Source organism: Macaca thibetana, chromosome 12, assembly GCF_024542745.1.
Source record: "Macaca thibetana thibetana isolate TM-01 chromosome 12, ASM2454274v1, whole genome shotgun sequence".
NCBI lineage: Eukaryota > Metazoa > Chordata > Mammalia > Primates > Cercopithecidae > Macaca > Macaca thibetana.
The window spans coordinates 43499021-43515998 of record NC_065589.1 but is presented as its reverse complement, the minus strand read 5'-3'; the positions used below and the strand labels follow the sequence as shown (position 1 = coordinate 43515998).

Genomic DNA, 16978 nt, shown 5'->3' with positions numbered 1-16978 from the left:
AAAACGTAAAATATACACTAACATATGAAGTGAAAGACCTACAATTCTGAAATTTCACAATTTTGCAAATAATTAACTGAAATTACAAGATTCAGATGATGAGAAATCTTTTCCAAAGGAAAAAAAAGACAAAACAGGAAGCAGGGAATTTCTTAAAAAGCATTTTAATATTACAAAATGCTCTGTGGCCAAGACTTTTTACTGTCCATTATGAATGCCAAAATAGACTTTACTTAGAGTTGGAAAATAATGGTATAGCATCAAAACTAGGAGTTATATCAATGGAGAAGTTTAAATGTAAAGAATGTACCAAAAAAGTAACAGCACTATTGAAAAATTTAAGTGCTTTAATGAATGTGTTTTTTTTACCAAATGAGTTCCTTGAATGAAATCTGTACTACATCTTCTTCATCTTCTTAAAACACAAACAAACCTAGGTATTCAGCAAACAACTCTATTTTGCATTTAAAATCTATAAATTCGTAAAAGATAGTTATGCTTTAAAGGGGAGCAGAATAAAAAATTAAACATGATATATATCATATCACAGTACCACCAATTTTAGGCTTGTAGGTTTCACACTTGAAACTCCTAGAAGCTATATATTTTAATGAGACATACCTTAATTATTAAATAAAGGTTGCATATATCTGTGGGTTAGTCGGTTTAACCTGGATCATTTTACATGAATGTCTCAGATGACCAGTCCCCTCCAGGTCATAGGCATTAATGCCTACACTCTGGAGAAGAAGGACTTTGGGCAGTTTAAAAAATATATCAAAGTTAATTGCTACCATGGCCTATCATCCCGAACAAAACAGATAACTGAAAACATGGCTAAATACTTCCCACACTGTGGAGGAAATAATGAGCTACACTTTTAAATGAATTATTTCCACTGATAGGATTTTTTTTAGTGGGCATTCAAGTAGAAATTGCAAGGTCAGAGGTAAAGTGAGATCATGCATTCATTTCTTGCCCTCAACAGCTTATCAAGCACTACTTAGTCAACTGTTAGGCATCCCAAAAATCAAGTTAGATAGAGTCTTCACCCTCTACAAATTTACATATAAACAATATTTCCATCAGTTGACCTTCATGTGAGCCATTATTATATATCTATATATGTTACATATTTATGCCAACATAAACAAATATAAGGAATATGGAACTATAAATATTATATTAGATATTCAATCTTAACTATGTATTGGGATGAGGAAATAAGGTGAGCATTATTTTACCGCTGGCATTTAACAAGTATTTCAAGTTTCACTGTGTGCATATGAACATGTATATGTACACACATACATATGTATGAATATTTAATTTTATATAGCAGAGGAGGAGAGAGCATGGGGTCTGTTGAAGAATTGTGTCCTCCAAATAGTGTTTTACATTGCGGCCTATCCAGCTCTAATGAGGGCTGAGACACAGTTAACAGCAATTTGGGGTAGTATTTTCAGCTCTCTTTAGGGAGCCACAGAATTTTTTAAAAAGCAGCTTTTCTGTTAAACGTTAGCTCCAAGGCCTAAAATTTCTAAATATGTATCTTTTTTTCAACATTGCCCTTATAAAGAAAAAAACTGCTGAAAGTCTCCCATTTAATGTTGAAAGAAGAAAAAGTAGGGAAAAGAGAGAGAGTGAAAGGAAGAAACAGAGAAAGCGAGACAATTTTTTTTTTTTTTTGAGATGCAGTCTTGCTCTGTTGCCCAGACTGTAGTGCAGTGGCATGATCTCAGTTCACTGTAACCACCTCCTCCTGGGTTCAAGTGATTCTCCTGCCTCAGCCTCCAGGGTAGCTGGGATTAAAGGTGTGCGCCACCATGCCTGGCTAATTTTTGTATTCTTAGTAGAGACAGGGTTTGGCCATCTGGTCATGTTGGCCAGGCTGGTCTCGAACTCCTGACCTCAGGTGCTCAGGTGGAACCTTGGCCTCCCAAAGTGCTGGGATTACAGGCGTGAGCCCACCACGCCTGGACCATTTTAAATATTTTCACTAGAGAAAATGTCAAACTTTCAGAGCATGAAAAACCTTTTGGCTCCAGACAACATATATCTTTTAACCATTCTCTCTCAAAAAAAAAAAAAAAAAAAAAGAAAAGAAAAAGAAAAAAAACAAGAAAGAAAAAAGAAAAGAAAAAGAAAAAAGGAAACAAAGTTAATTTCTGAATTCTTTTCCAAGATTATGACTGTGCTTACTAATTATCTATCTGTCTGTCTATCTATCTACCTATTTACTTATTTAGAGACAGAGTCTCTGTCGCCCAGGACGGAGTGCAGTGGCACTATCTCAATCTTGGCTCACTGCAACCTCCACCTCCCGGTTTCAAGTGATTCTCCTGCGTCAGCCTCCTGAGTAGCTGGAATTGGTTACAGGTACCTGCCACCATGCCTAGCTAATTTTTGTAGTTTTAGTAGAGATGGGGTTTCACCATGTTGACCAGGCTAGCTTCAAACCCCTGACCCCAAGGGATCTGTCCACCTCAACCTCCCAAAAGTGCTGGGATTACAGGAATGAGTCATCGTGCACGCCACTAATTGCTTATTTAAAATCATAGTATTTGAAGGAATTTATAGGACTAGGACTTTCATTAAGTTTAGCAAACAAAAATTCTGAATTAAAGCAGCAAATCTAAGTTTCAGTAAAGAATGTTTTTAAGTGTAAAAGAATAGATAACCTATAGATTCAAAAAAAAATTAAGGGACACATCAACCAAGTGTAATTTATAGATTTCTGTGGCTCCTAATTTGAATAAAGCAACACTAAAAAAAATTACAAAATGATTAAGAAAATTTGAATCTTTACTGAATGTGAAATGAAAGAATTACCTTTTTTAGGAGTTATGATAGTATTGTGGTTTATGTTTTCTATGCTGGTCTTTATCTTTCAGAGCTATTTATTAAAATATTTATAGATAAAATACAGTATCTAGCATATACTTTGGAATAATCCAGTGGGGGAGCGGGTGAGAAGCGGGTAGGGACAGAGACAAGACAGGATTGGCCATGAATTTCTAATTGTTGATCCTAGATGAGGAGTTCATGAATATTTAATACCAAGTCTCTCGAATTTGTGTACGTTGCATGTTTCCATAAAAAATGATTTTAGAGAATTTAAGAGCAGAGCATTTCAAACACTGAACAATTTAAACTGAAAGAATATTTATTTCTAACAATAAAATTTGCCTTGAAATTAGCTTCTATGTAAAGATCTTCCAATAGTACACTGTAAAGAGATAGTACATTGAAAAATATATATAATAAATAAATGAATAATAAAGCGATAATAAAGGCATTCATTTTTTATAAAAATATCCTTGGTATTTTGGTTTTAAATCTTTTTTATTCTTGTCATTGTTTCCAGTTCATAGATGGAAATTCTGCTTTCTACATACAATGCCTTCAAGTAGATGAGGTTCAGATCAACACTGACAAAACATTTGTAAGTTTGATAAGAAACTTCTAGATTAGGAATATGTTCTATTTTTGTATCAGGACTCATTTTCCTCACATAAGCAAGAATTATGTATTTGAAATGCTCAACCTACTATAGGCCCTCTACAAGTATTTAGTTTTAGAAGTTGGCTTCAGTACATGACAATTCTATGAGGTTTGGCTTTTTGTTTGCTTTTAAATTTTAATGAAGTCTGTCTCTATTACTTTGAAAAAGTATCTATATATTTCATCATGGAAATGAAATATATAAACATCATTATCAAATATATATAATCAGCATGTATTTAGTAATCACCTAATGCAAAAAGTCCTACCTTTTAGGGCTTATGTCCAAAAGTAAAGAGCAAGTGCTGGCAATCAGACTTTTCACAGGACAGCTGTGTGGTTAAGGACCTTGAATTTAGAGATAGATCAATGGACTTCAGATTTCAGTTCTTCCACCCACCAGCCTGTGCCTCTGGGAAAGTGACTCCCCTACTCTTCTTTGCCTCAGTTTCCTCTTCTGTGAAATGGGAAATGTATAACTTACTTCAAAAGTCTGTTATAAGAATTAAATGAGTCAGTACACTTAAATCTCTTAGAACAGTGCCCAACATATAGTAACTGCTCTATTGTTACCTTGCATTATATTAAAGCTCTAAGAATTGCCTGGGCATCGTGGCTCACACCTTTAATCCCAACGCTTTGGGAGGCTGAAGCAGGAGAATCACCTAAGGCAACATAAGGATACTTTCTCTCTACAAAAAATAAAGTAAAAATTAGGCTGGGCATGGTGGCAGGGCCACCCAGCTACTCAGGAGGCTGAGGCAGGAAGATTGCTTGAGCCCAAAAGTTTAAGGCTGCAGTGAACCATGATTGTGCCACTGCACTGCAGCCTGGGATATACTTCAAGACCCTGTCTCAAAAAGTAAAAAACCAACTCGAAGAAATCCCTTGGTTTATACATCACAAGGGCTCATTAATGATTTATTGATTCTTTTTTTAAACTTCCACTGAAAAAATAGAAATGCATCTGTATCATGTATAAATTTTCACATTTATGGATAAATTAGGGATAAAGTGAACAGCTTATCAAAATTGGGGAATAAGATAGACATAATTATCTTCCCATTTATTCAATTAATTCATGAAAGAAGTAAAATTTGATATTTACTTTTTTTATTAGAAAAAGAAGAAAATCCCACATAATCCCATCACCTACTCTGTTGATTATTTTAATACATTGCCTTTGTCTTTCTTCCATGCATATATGTGGAATTTTATATCATTGAGAATGTACTTGGCACCCTGCTTGATTCACATAACATTTATTAAAGACACTTTTTCTGTGTTTTAGAAACATCATTTAAAATGACTGCATGAATGTAATTACTCCAATATAAATAAGAAACAGTGACAATTAATATACCCTTCTTAAACATATAATTTTGACCTTAAAAAAAATCCATTCAGAAAGGATTTTTGCTTCTTTATTTGTTAAGCACATTTGTTTTAAAATAAAATTGTCGGCTGGGCACAGTGGCTCATGCCTATAATCCCAATACTTTGGGAGGCCGAGGTGGGCGGATCATCTGAGGTCAGGAGTTCAAGACCAGCCTGGCCAACATGGTAAAACCCCATCTTTACTAAAAATACAAAAATTAGCCAGGCATGTTGGCAGGCGCCTGTAATCCCAGCTATTTGGGAGCCTAAGGCAGGAGAATCGCTTGAAACCAGCAGGCAGAGGTTGCAGTGAGCCAAGACTGCGCCCCTGCACTCCAGTCTGGGTGACAGAGTGAGACTCCCTCAAAATAAATAAATTAATTTAATTTAATTAATCAAGTTAATTTTAAAACGTATTTTAAAATTAACAGAAAGTAGGGGAGAGATAAAAGGCCCACTTACAAATTAAATCAAACAAGCACAGTGAGGCATCACCTTGCCATCACGGCTGCCTCCCAAAGCCCACCATTCACACTGCCAACATGAATGAATAGCTACTCAACCAGTGGGCTCCAGAACTCTCTGGACAGTGTAGGGAGCTCCATGGCTACTGCCAAAAGCCTTATGGGGAAGAACTGAAAGGATGAAAAGGAAAGAAGAAAGAATAGTAAAGGAAGTGGTGAGTTTTAAGTTGGGAGAATGGGGCAGTTCCCAGAGTAGCAGCAGTACCCTGGATTAACACGCTCTTCCAAAAGACTTTTAATGCAGAGACATGTACTCACGGCCCATCATACATATAGTATAAAGTGCGCTTGCCATTCATTAGACCTTAGTCCAACTATTCTGGTACAAGCAAAGGGCCTGCCAGTTTTCGGCTTTCTACATATGCAAAACAGCAAGTCTGATGAATCCTGCATTTCATATCCTTGAGAATCAGAGTTAACAGTATGTGCACTGGGAAATGGAGGTTATGGGTCAGCTAGAAACACAGTTACCATGGTTTATAACAGTATCATTCTACATTATTCTCTCTTAGGTCCTGATATCTAGCCTTCAAATAAAGGCTATTTTAACACAGGGAAAGAAATCCCTAAACCCCATTTTAGTAGAATTTCTATCATTCTTTAGAAGCAAATATTATCTTACTAAAAATTCAACTCACCTGGAGGGAATACCCTCTGAGAAAAAGAAAATGACTATCCTATGTTTACAAGATCATGGACCTGCTGCCCTGTCATTGGGACTTGAGGACCATTCCAAATAATGACATTGCTAATGTATTTCCTCCTTTACAGGCAATCTGAAATATTCTTCCAATTCAATTACCGAAACTCTTTTCTGGTCACATCAAAATGAAAAATTGTATTTCAAGAGTCTTGATTTTTAAAATGGCTAAAACAACCCACTATCTTAGCAGTTTAGTTCTGCCCAACCTTTCCAGCATATGAAAAAGAGATTCAAGAACACTGCCGTTTCTTTGCTTTAAATGGATTTGCCAGGAAGTCCCGCAAGTCCTCATCTTAGAGGAATTACATAAACATGAAACGAACAACAAAGCCAAACAAAAATGAACAAAAAACTACCCCCATAAAACCTCATGCCTTCAGTCATCAAAAGTCATATTTTGTTCTACTTCCTTTTCTATCTTTCTTACATGCTGCTGTTTATCCAGCATATGAATTACCTGTCTTACCATGCATACTATTTGGTCTATAATAAACATGCAGCAAACCGCATACTTTTAATGATCTGAATGAAGACAATGATCTAATACATTTATTTCAAAGTAAACAATTCTAAGTTTTTTCCACTTCCCCAAAACACAGATCGGCAGCCTAATTTAAAATAAACTGATTTTTTTCCTTTGTGAGATTACAGTATAAGACCGAGTGATAAAATCTTTGCTTACCTATAAAGTGTATCTGTACTCTAGAGTACCATAGGAATATTGATTCAACTTATAAATAGTATAATATTTAGCATTTTAGCCTTAATATTCAAAAACTTTGAGGAGGCAAATAATCACTTTTGACTTGTCCCCTGTTTAATAATCCTCCACGGTAGATGACATTTATCTGCTCATATATCTCACCTTGGTGAGTAGAATTCTTAGTCCAAATCCCTGAAAGGAATAGTGTGGCTCCCTAGTGCAAATTTCCTGAGAGCCCCTTCCCTCAGCATGTGCCAAGAATCAAATCTTGGCCACTTAGTGCTCTGTGTTCCACATGTGAGCTCTCGACGCGCTGAACGGCTGTGCTAACTGAGATGGATGGCCCTGTCAAACAGGAAGCTGGCACACCAGGGTGCAAGCAGTGGGATACAATGACCTTTACATTCAGAGAAAAATATCCCTAAAGTGGCATGAAAAGTTTGTGGGGGGAAGGGAAGGGAGATTCTTTTATTTCATTTAGGTACATAGCATGACATAAAAGCAATGGTGCCCAGTATGCAATTTGCTCAGGATCAAATCGTGAATCCCTCACACAAGAAGGAAAGTTGTCGGAAAAAAGGAAATGAATCATCCTTTATCAGGCTGCTTTGAAAGCACTGGACTCTACGATTCAGCTATTATCACTGCGCCCAGCCTGGCCAGCGCTCGGATTCAGACTGTGCTGGGATTCACAATAACTAGTAGGGTACTACCTGCCCTGGGAAAACATTCCTAATTTCAATCAGGTTGCTTTCTTGATTGAACTAAAGTATAACTTAAATGCTTAAAATATTTCCTAAAAAGCAATCATCTACTTACAGAATCAAATTCAAGAGCTTGGGAATTTAAATCCGTTGGTCATCACATCTGTAACTTTATATCAATATTTAATCTCTCATAGTATCCTTATTGTTACAAATGAGGCTCTGACTGATAGTTCTTAGGAATGATATGAAGAGAAACTCATTTTAAAAAATAAAAAACATCCTTGGCATATTCACAAATGTTAACTAAAGATAGTAATCCAGGACACTAATATATAAACTAAGATCTGGAAGTTACGGATTTCTCTCCTTTGGTTATAACCATAATCATAAACAATACAATTCAATCATTTCAGCTGAAAAACAAGAACAATAAATTCCATCAGATCAATTTTTTTTTTCCATTACTCAAGGTTTGGGGGGAATTTTTGTTATTTGTTTTGTCAATTCTTTGGCATGAAAGAACAATGGGCTATACTTCAAAATGAAACAACAGAAGCTCACAATGGGCTCCCCAGTATTGTACAATACACACTGAAATAATGATGCAATTTTAATATTTAATTAAATAAGTGAAAGGAATTGATCATAAAGACACTGCAGTATTTTTTAACTGAATGGACCGCATCAAAATTACAAAAGTTTTCAAAGATACAAAAGGATAAGAGGCATCCATTTTTTTTTTGTTGTTTAATTAAAAGCTTATCACAAAGTGCAGAAGCCACAGGCCCAAAGCAATAAATAAATTTTGGAAAACTGAATGCTTTATAAGTCACGTATTGTAAGTTTGGATAACTCAGGAGTTAAATATCTCAGCACTGGCCCTAATTAGAGAAAATAACAGTGTTATGAATGCAAAAATCTATGATAAGTTTGAAATGCAAGTTGATTTTGTGGCTCCAGAAGTGCTGGTCAAATGCTTCCCAAAACAACAAGAAAACAAGAAACAAGTCCTTCTACAAGAAATATTCTACTGCTCACTAGGAAATGCTAAGTCTAACAATTATCCTTCAACCTTTGTTTGGAGAACTATTTCAGAAAACATATTCCTCCTCAAATTATGACACACAAGAGACTTGGGAGGAGAGGGGAGAGGCATTAATACCTTGGGCCTGAGCCGCAGAACTGTGAGAATACCCCAGGGCCAGGAGCGCAGTCTCCACCAGCTGGCTAAAAAGCACATCTTTCCGCACCAGGACAAACTCAGCGTGTTCTTCTCTGTTGTCATACTCAAGAGAGCCGTCCAACTGCTCCACGACACAAAAGACAGGAATCATCAAACCTGAAGGGACAAAATTCAAGAGCAAAACACAAACATTAAAAAGCAAATCTCAGTCACTGCGATGAGAAGGGAAGCGACAGTTATAAAAGTCACTCATCTGTGATCGACAGTGGTTTAGATTAAACAAGCCTCTCAGTCATATAGGCCTAATGGAAAGCTGTGGGTTTTCCCCCTCTATTATTACAGAATTGCCCGGGGCAGTGGCAGAAGCCCTTAGATTCCTGTCATTTTCACCAATCAGAGGTGTCCTGGTACATAGGTAAGATGAAGGTGATCGTACAGACACTTAATGTCTATAGTTTTATCATTAACTTTTAGCACTAGTATTTTCAGATCAGATCTGCTCTTGTCTAGAAATATATTACATGTACAAGTAATATATTTTCTTGTCTAGATATATATTTCAAAGCTTCCAGCTCCTTCCTACTAAGGAGGTATGTTTGATTCTAAGGCCTAAGCTGTTATGTGAATACAAGAAAGTCAATAGAAATTTAAAATAAGTCCCTCTTACATGTTGTTGTTTTTTTAAATCCTAGTAAATAGGTTATCAACTAGCCTGAAAATAACATGACCATAAACGTCTTAATTTACATTTATGTCAAAATATACATCCAAATACAAAAGCTTGCCTATGTAAAATTATTTTATACAGTAACATCAGTTACTGGAAAGGGAGTATCTCTTCTTGTGTTTTCAGAGAAAATAAGTAAACTACCCTAAAGAATAAAGCAAATTAGTCTAGTTGAAAATCTGTTGAAATCTGTTGTCACTGAAATATTTCTCTGCTTTGTATCAAAGTGTGAAAAGCTAAAAAATGTTTAATTCACCAAAGATTTTTTTAAACAGTTTTTTATTTTTAAAAAGTCATACAGGCACTTAAATCTAAACATAACCAAGGCAGAAGAAGATCAAAGTTTTACCAACGTACGAGTAATAAACATGGACCCTGCCTAATGTAATTCACACAAATTAGTATGTTACAGGTCTTCTTTTTATGCAAGAAAAATTAAAACTTATGAAGAATGGGTGAGCAGGCAGACGGGGGAGGTAGAAAGTTACATGGTCATGGTGAAGGTACTTCACAACAAAAAGAAGACCTCTGTGTGAAATGACTAGATGGGAGTATGGCCTGACACATAGCATGCACAGGAGTTTTCCAGAACCCCCTCCCTGTGGCTTCAACCCTAGAAGCCTCCTGACTCACTCTGATCTGGAAAGCCAAGGGTGGGAGCAGATACTCTGCAAACTACTGGGTTACAGATTGAGGTATTTGTTCTCAAGATAATACAATGGTGCAACTGGTTCCCATGTGCTAATTATTATTATTAAAGATAATAAGTATTAGGTGTAATTATTAAATATAATCCTTATTAACAATAATAATACTCATTAAGAATTGTTATCATTAAAGATCATGGTAATTATTATTAAGACTGCACAACAGTCTAACAAGTTAAACCATACCATACACAAGACAACTCAGTGTTCACTCCTGAGAACAAGAAAGCAGTATTACTGTCCATTGCAAATACACTCTCCATGGTGTAGATTTATTTAAAAATATACGATATGGGTGGAGCAGACTGATTTTTTAAACAAAGAAGATTTAAGATAGCTACACAATGCCTTGCAAGATATATTTTTTAATTGTGACCATTACTGGTACATGAAATGCTTATTTATTTATTTCTACCAAGTTCATTCCCAAATATATATAGGACATATAGTGAATAATATAAATTAGATATCCTCCAAATTATGTTTTTTTTCTCTCTCTCTCTCGCTTTTGTTGCCCAGGCTGGTGTGCAATGGCGAGATCTCGGCTCACTGCAACCTCCACCTCTCGGGTTCAAGCGATTCTCCTGCCTCAGCCTCCTGAGTAGCTGGGATTACAGGTGCCCGCCACCACGCCTGGCTAATTTTTGTGCCTTTAATAGAGATGAGGTTTCTCCATGTTGGCCAGGCTGGTCTCGAACTCCTAACCTCAGGTGATCCACCTGCCTTGGCCTCCCAAAGTGCTGGGATTACAGGCATAAGCCACCACACCTGGCCCCAAATTATCTTTGTAGTCATTCATATATCCAGGATTTATTCCCTGAACACCTACTACGTGCCAGGTATCACCGCCAGTGGCTCCACGGATACAAGTAAGAACAAGTCTGACATCCCTCCTGCCCTCAATGTAGTTAAAGGAGTTGTAAAACCTTCCTAAGCAAGCATAATGGCATTTTATAGGACTAATTCATGAGAGTCCATACCAGCAAGGAATAGCCCTCATTTAGAGCTTTTACCTCTTACATGCTGGCATATAATCTTTGCCCAAGGAAGTAGGTAGATTTTTATTTCTAATGATTTAAGCATATGCACACATAAGGCCATATAGTCCATGGTGCCATAAGCTACTTCACCACTAATACCTGTGTGTACATAAGTTTCGATGCTGAAAATCCATGTGCAGTTCCTAATGTCAACATCTGAGTGTCACACATCTGGGAATCACAGATAAGATCTTTAAATGAATCCAATTGCTCCATAACCTATCAAGTCTCCATTACTTAGAAACTATATATCTTTCTCAAGTCTATGGTCAACTGAAAAAACTTAAGATCCTATTAACTTTTAAAAATAGTATTAACTGTTCAGTTAGATATGAAATATAACATGAAAGCACAGGGATCTATAACATGTAGGGACTTAAGTTTTGTAACTGTCAATTACTGAAATAGTTCCTAAACATTTTGGTTCAGTGATTGAAGGAAGCAATTGTTAACTGACACAACAGTAATAACTTCTTACAAAAAGCACGCACCAATCCCCTACTGTCATCACCTATTAAAAACAAAACAAAACAAAACAAAAAAACCTTTGTGGTCATTTACAAAATAAAACAGTATTAACCAGGAATGTATGATAATAGGGTTTGTTCTGCAGCACATATACATGAGATACTGGAGAATATCATAAAAGGCTTATACTTAGAAAAATTTACCTTCTTACTAGAATTTGACCCATCTAAACAATTACGGTTTTTATAATGAAATGCAAGTTTTACAAAAGAAGAATAAAGGAGGGAAAATGGACGCAATTACTAGTGACAATAACAAGAGAAATAAAAAAAATAGTAAAATAGTATAATTGAGGTCAAGTGTAGAAAGAAGAAAATTAAGGCATAGGTTTAAAAGTCCTTTAAAAACCAAAAATCCCTAAGGGAAGCACACTATAAAAGGATGAGTAAAAATATATGCCGAGAGAGAGAGAGAGATTTGTCCATCTTATTCACAACTCGTCCCAGGCAAAAAGAGGGAAAAAGAAAGAAAAAAAGAGAGCGAGAAAAGTGACAATGGATAGAAAGACAGGGAGGTGCTTGAAAAGCACTTCACAAAATAAATTAAGAATGGGGAGAATTTAAAAGTTCCAATAAAAGAATAAAAATGTAAAACTGAAATCCATTTTCAACAAAATTTAGAAATGGTGAAGAAAAAAGAAAATCTTGCTCTAGCCCTATATCTTGAGCTTCCAACATTATTTTTCTTTTATTGTAGCACAGACCCATTTTCAGATGATCTAGTAGAGAACTTTGAACCTTCTGATCATAAGCCTTACTAAGCCTTTTACAATCACAGGAGGTAAGCAGGTAGTTTAATCTAGAGAACAGGCACTCGGCCTCAGCCATTTGCTAAAAATTAAGAGTTGTTCTGGTAATTGGGATAAATGATGAATTCTGTCGTCAAAGAGGCAAAATAAGCCTGGTACCCTCTCTACACTAGAAAAATGCATTCTTCCAACTGTCATTAGTGATGATACTGAAACTGTCATTTTCATTCTGACATTATTTCTGAAGAAGTGTGTATAATTTATAAGGCGTTAACCATTGTTACTGTCACTGTTCACAGCAACAGCTGTGAGAATTGAGACACGTGCGAAAATGGTTAGATGTGGTGATGAACAGCAGCGGGTCAAGGTCAAGTCCTGGCACTGTCCCTCTTTACCTTGTGACCTTGAGTAGTTCATCTGACCTCTCTGAAGCTCAAATTCCTCCTAGCCAAAACGCAAACAATATCTACATCGTAGATCTGTGGTGAAGATTAAACAATACTACATATTTAAGTTGTCTGACAGCTCTCAAACAATGGAATCTATTTGTTTTCCTTTTTTCAAAATCAGTATTAATACCATTTTACAGAGGAAAAAAAGTTAACCAGTAATTTTTTTCAAGGTCTGTAATCAATGCTCACGATACTAACTAAAAGGCATTTCTTCAGAATAAAGATGATACTAATAATCTATTATTAGTATCTATTATGCAAATGGAAATGGCTTAAAGTGTTTAACATGTCCCATGCAAAAAAGGTGAAAGTGCTTAAAAGCACAATAAAACTACCTGTCTATTATAGCAGCCTCTAACTTCATGTAGCAATTGAGTACTTGCAACATAGCTGGTCTCAAATTGAGATGTGCCATAAGTATAAAATACATACTAGATTTTAATGACTTAATAACAAAAAGAAATAAAAATAAACATAAATGATTTTTTAAAAGTAATTGCATGTAGAATATCTTGAACATACTGAGTTAAAGAAAATATATTATTAAAATTAACTTCATCTGTTTAACTTTTAGTGTAGCTACTAGAAAATTTAAAATTATACATGTGGCTTATATTTGTATTAATATCAGAGAGCACTGTTCTAATGAATCTGCCCAATAACAATATACAATTTTTTCTCACACAGGATACATTTATCACAAACTGATACTAGGCCAATAGTGTGACTGTCATGAGCCCTTTAGCTGTCTTTCCTCTGTGTTCCAGATTTTAGGAGTCCTGAAGACAGAAGCACTCTTGGTTAAATTCCAAAATCCAATGTGTTACCTTATCTGCAATTGCAGGCTGCTGTTTTATTACTAACTATATTAATCCAACTTCTTTTATTAGGAAACAGCTCTTTCCCCCTTCCCTTCATTCTAAAGAACAGACTTCAGGAAATGTCACAACACTGGCTATGAAAGTGACCTGAGGAATGCATATTCTCGAAGACTCTGAACGTTTAACTCAACAATGAAAGACGAAAGATGGTGCAGCGGCAGCAAGGCATCTAGGTGACAGGATTCAAGAGTCTTGTGCCAAAGTTGGGGCATGAAATAAACTCCTGCTTTGCACTGCACTTCCTAGATCATCATGTGGTCTAACATACACACCTTGATCTTCTCACATTTACCCTGTCACAGGGTTAGCATTATTTTCAGTTGATAAATTAGGAAACTGAAACTACGGGAGAAGTAACATGTCCTAAGAAACACAGTGAGGCAAGGGCAGAATAGTTCAGGTTATCCAGCTCTAAATCCTAAGCAGGCTGCTTTCCTAAGAGTTGAAAACAACACTCCAGAATCCACACCCATTGAAATCTAAGGGCTTGGCCTCTTAATAAAAAGGACCCTTTACCACTTGCTATGTCCAATGGGCGACCTGTGCTACTCGTAAGTGAATTCACCTTTTGCCTGCCTACCAGGTGTCCGGCACCATGCTAGGCATGGAGGGGGAATCAAAGACGGCTCCTGCCCTTCCATTATTCACAGACAAAGAAAGAAAGAAAGGCTCACATGAATGGTCATACTTTAGTGTAAATCGGCATCGTCTCCAGCCTCCTCCCTAGCCCCTTTGTCTCCTTGGTCCACCAGTACTCCTGAATGACAGGAGCCAGTTTGAGATGAGAGGAGGCCAGGCTTTCGTCTCCCCTCTTTCAAAGGACTCCTGAAGCCCATCTGTCTCTTGAAGGAAGGCAGGAGACAGGGCCCACTCCCTTCCCTGGGGCCTGCAGCATATCTAGTTCTATCACCTGAGAAGGTCCCAGGGCTAACTGGAGATTATAAAGATTGCTATCTTTTCTTTGTATAAAACTGAACCTGAAGTACCAAAGAACAAGCTGTTTGAAATACTGAAACAAACTTTATCCCATAAACTGAGTGAATAACAGTCTTCAAGAGGACAGAGAGAAAAAGTGAGGGATGGCTACTAATTTTTCTTATTGTAAATTTATCAGAAAATCAAAATAACGATTTACTTGTTCTATAACCTCATACTCTCATTTTCTCTCTCTCTCTCTCTCTCTCTCTCACTGACCCAATCATATACATACATACTGAGTCACAGACAAGAAGAGAAGTCACTTGCCAACATTAACCTCTAGCCCCTTCTTTCCATCCTAAAATAATAAAGAGGCTGGGTGCAGTGGCTCACGCCTGTAATCCCAGCACTTTGGGAGGCTGAGGCGGGCAGATCACCTGAGGTCAGGAGTTCGAGACCAGTCTGACCAACATGGTGAGACCCTAGCCCGGCGTGATGGCAGGCACCTATAATCCCAGCTACTTGGGAGGCTGAGGGCAGCAGAATGGCTTGAACCTAGGAGACAGAGGTTGCAGTGAGCCGAGACCATGCCACTGCACTCCAGCCTGGGCAACAGAAACAGAGTCTGCCTCAAATAATAATAATAATAATAATAATAAAGAAAAGCCTGAGCACCTAAAATTGCAACCGTAAACAAAAAGAAAGAACAGGGTGTTTCTCACCTCCCTGTTGGGGTCCCAGGAAAAATTTCAAAAAGGGATGCAATGCGTCCTTCCTAGTCTCCTCTTTGCGGCCCTGCTGTCCTCTGCTGGGCGCCCAGCCTCCTGGGCTAAGGCAGCCGCAGGCTCTACATTCCACTCCAGCCTCCTACTCCCCCCAGGGGCTAATCTCAAAAATTCCAGAGATTAATAGATAAAAAGATGCTTGCTATACTATTTGAATGGTTTAGTGTTCTCCTTAGTCTCCTCAGCTAGATCTTCACTGTAAAATATATACTTTATTTCAAATAAACTTCTCATGGAAGAAATTTCAGGCAGTATAGTAAGAAACAGTAGAAAAAAAATTTCAACAATTTTAAAGGAGAGGGAAGAGCAATCATTTGGATGCAAAGGGAGTTACCCACAGAGGCCCTCTAGGCTCCCCCAACTGCTCCAGTTTTCAACGCTCCTCCCTGTCCTTTGCTTGTAAACTACACACTTCCTGAAACATTAATTCACTTGTTTTTCTAGTTGGCTTTTACTTAACTCTTATTGTAGAGGAAGCAGAAGCCAAGACAGAGGTGAGACAGCAGCAAGTTCTAAGTCGTTTACAGGTAGAGATCAGTCAATTTTCCAATTATGAGAAAGGCAAACTCTACATCATAATTACTTTTATTTTTTTGATGGAATTTCACTCTTATTGCCCAGGCTAGAGTGCAATGGCGTGATCTCGGCTCACCGCAACCTCTACCTCAAGTTTAAGCGATTCTCCTGTCTCAGCCTCCCGAGTAGCTGGGATTACAGGCATGTGCCACCACACCCGGCTAATTTTGTATTTTTAGTAGAGACAGGGTTTCCCCATGTTGGTCACGCTGGTCTTGAACTCCTAACCTCAGATGATCCGCCTGCCTTGGCCTCCAAAGCGCTGGGATTATAGGTGTGAGCCATCTCGCCCAGCCATCATAATTACTCTTAGGTACAAACTGAGCCAAACATACAATAACTCAATTTCATATTTACCCATGACCCAGGTGCAACTCAGGATTAGACCTCCAACTAAATAATAAATAATATTCAATAATATTGAATAAGAGTAAGAAATTGAGTAAGAGTTAATATTGAATACAAGTTAAGAAAAAACCAACTAGAAAAACAAGTGAATTTTTCAGAGAATGTGTAGTTTACAATATATCGAATATTATTTATTACTCAATTTTATTATTTATTATGAAATAATCAATAATATCTAATATTGATTTATTCAATAATAAATCGTCTTGATGGCTCTCCCACTATTTGTCGGGGCAGTGGGGTTGAGAATGATATCAAGAAACAGCTTATTCTCAGAATTCTCTCTAGGAAAACCAGACACTACTTTACAACCCCTGAAGCCAATCTTAACTTTGGACAATGAGAACAAAAAATAGGCGGGTGTGAGGATGGGAGGGTGGACGCTAGTCCTCTCTCACTGACGACCCGAAAGGATCAAACTGAGCCTAAAATGGTAGGGAAGGGAAATGAGTTCTGGCCTTCCATATCTCTGATTCCAGGCCTGACTCCAGGCAAAGCAACCACAAG

The 16978-nt window shown here is 37.1% G+C and overlaps 2 protein-coding genes across 4 annotated transcripts in view; one reads left to right on the top strand and one right to left on the bottom strand.

The window, feature by feature from the left end:
• Nucleotides 1–16978, top strand: part of SPATS2L (spermatogenesis associated serine rich 2 like) — a 1108221-nt gene that overhangs the window by 49533 nt on the left and 1041710 nt on the right. The window lies entirely within an intron of this gene.
• SATB2 (SATB homeobox 2) overlaps nt 1–16978 on the bottom strand; it is a 189017-nt gene that overhangs the window by 153300 nt on the left and 18739 nt on the right. For all 3 annotated transcript variants that reach the window (XM_050750699.1, XM_050750696.1, XM_050750697.1), the window contains exon 3: nt 8681–8857. In XM_050750699.1, coding sequence (XP_050606656.1) covers nt 8681–8857 — 177 coding nt within the window. The remainder of the gene's footprint in view (nt 1–8680; nt 8858–16978) is intronic.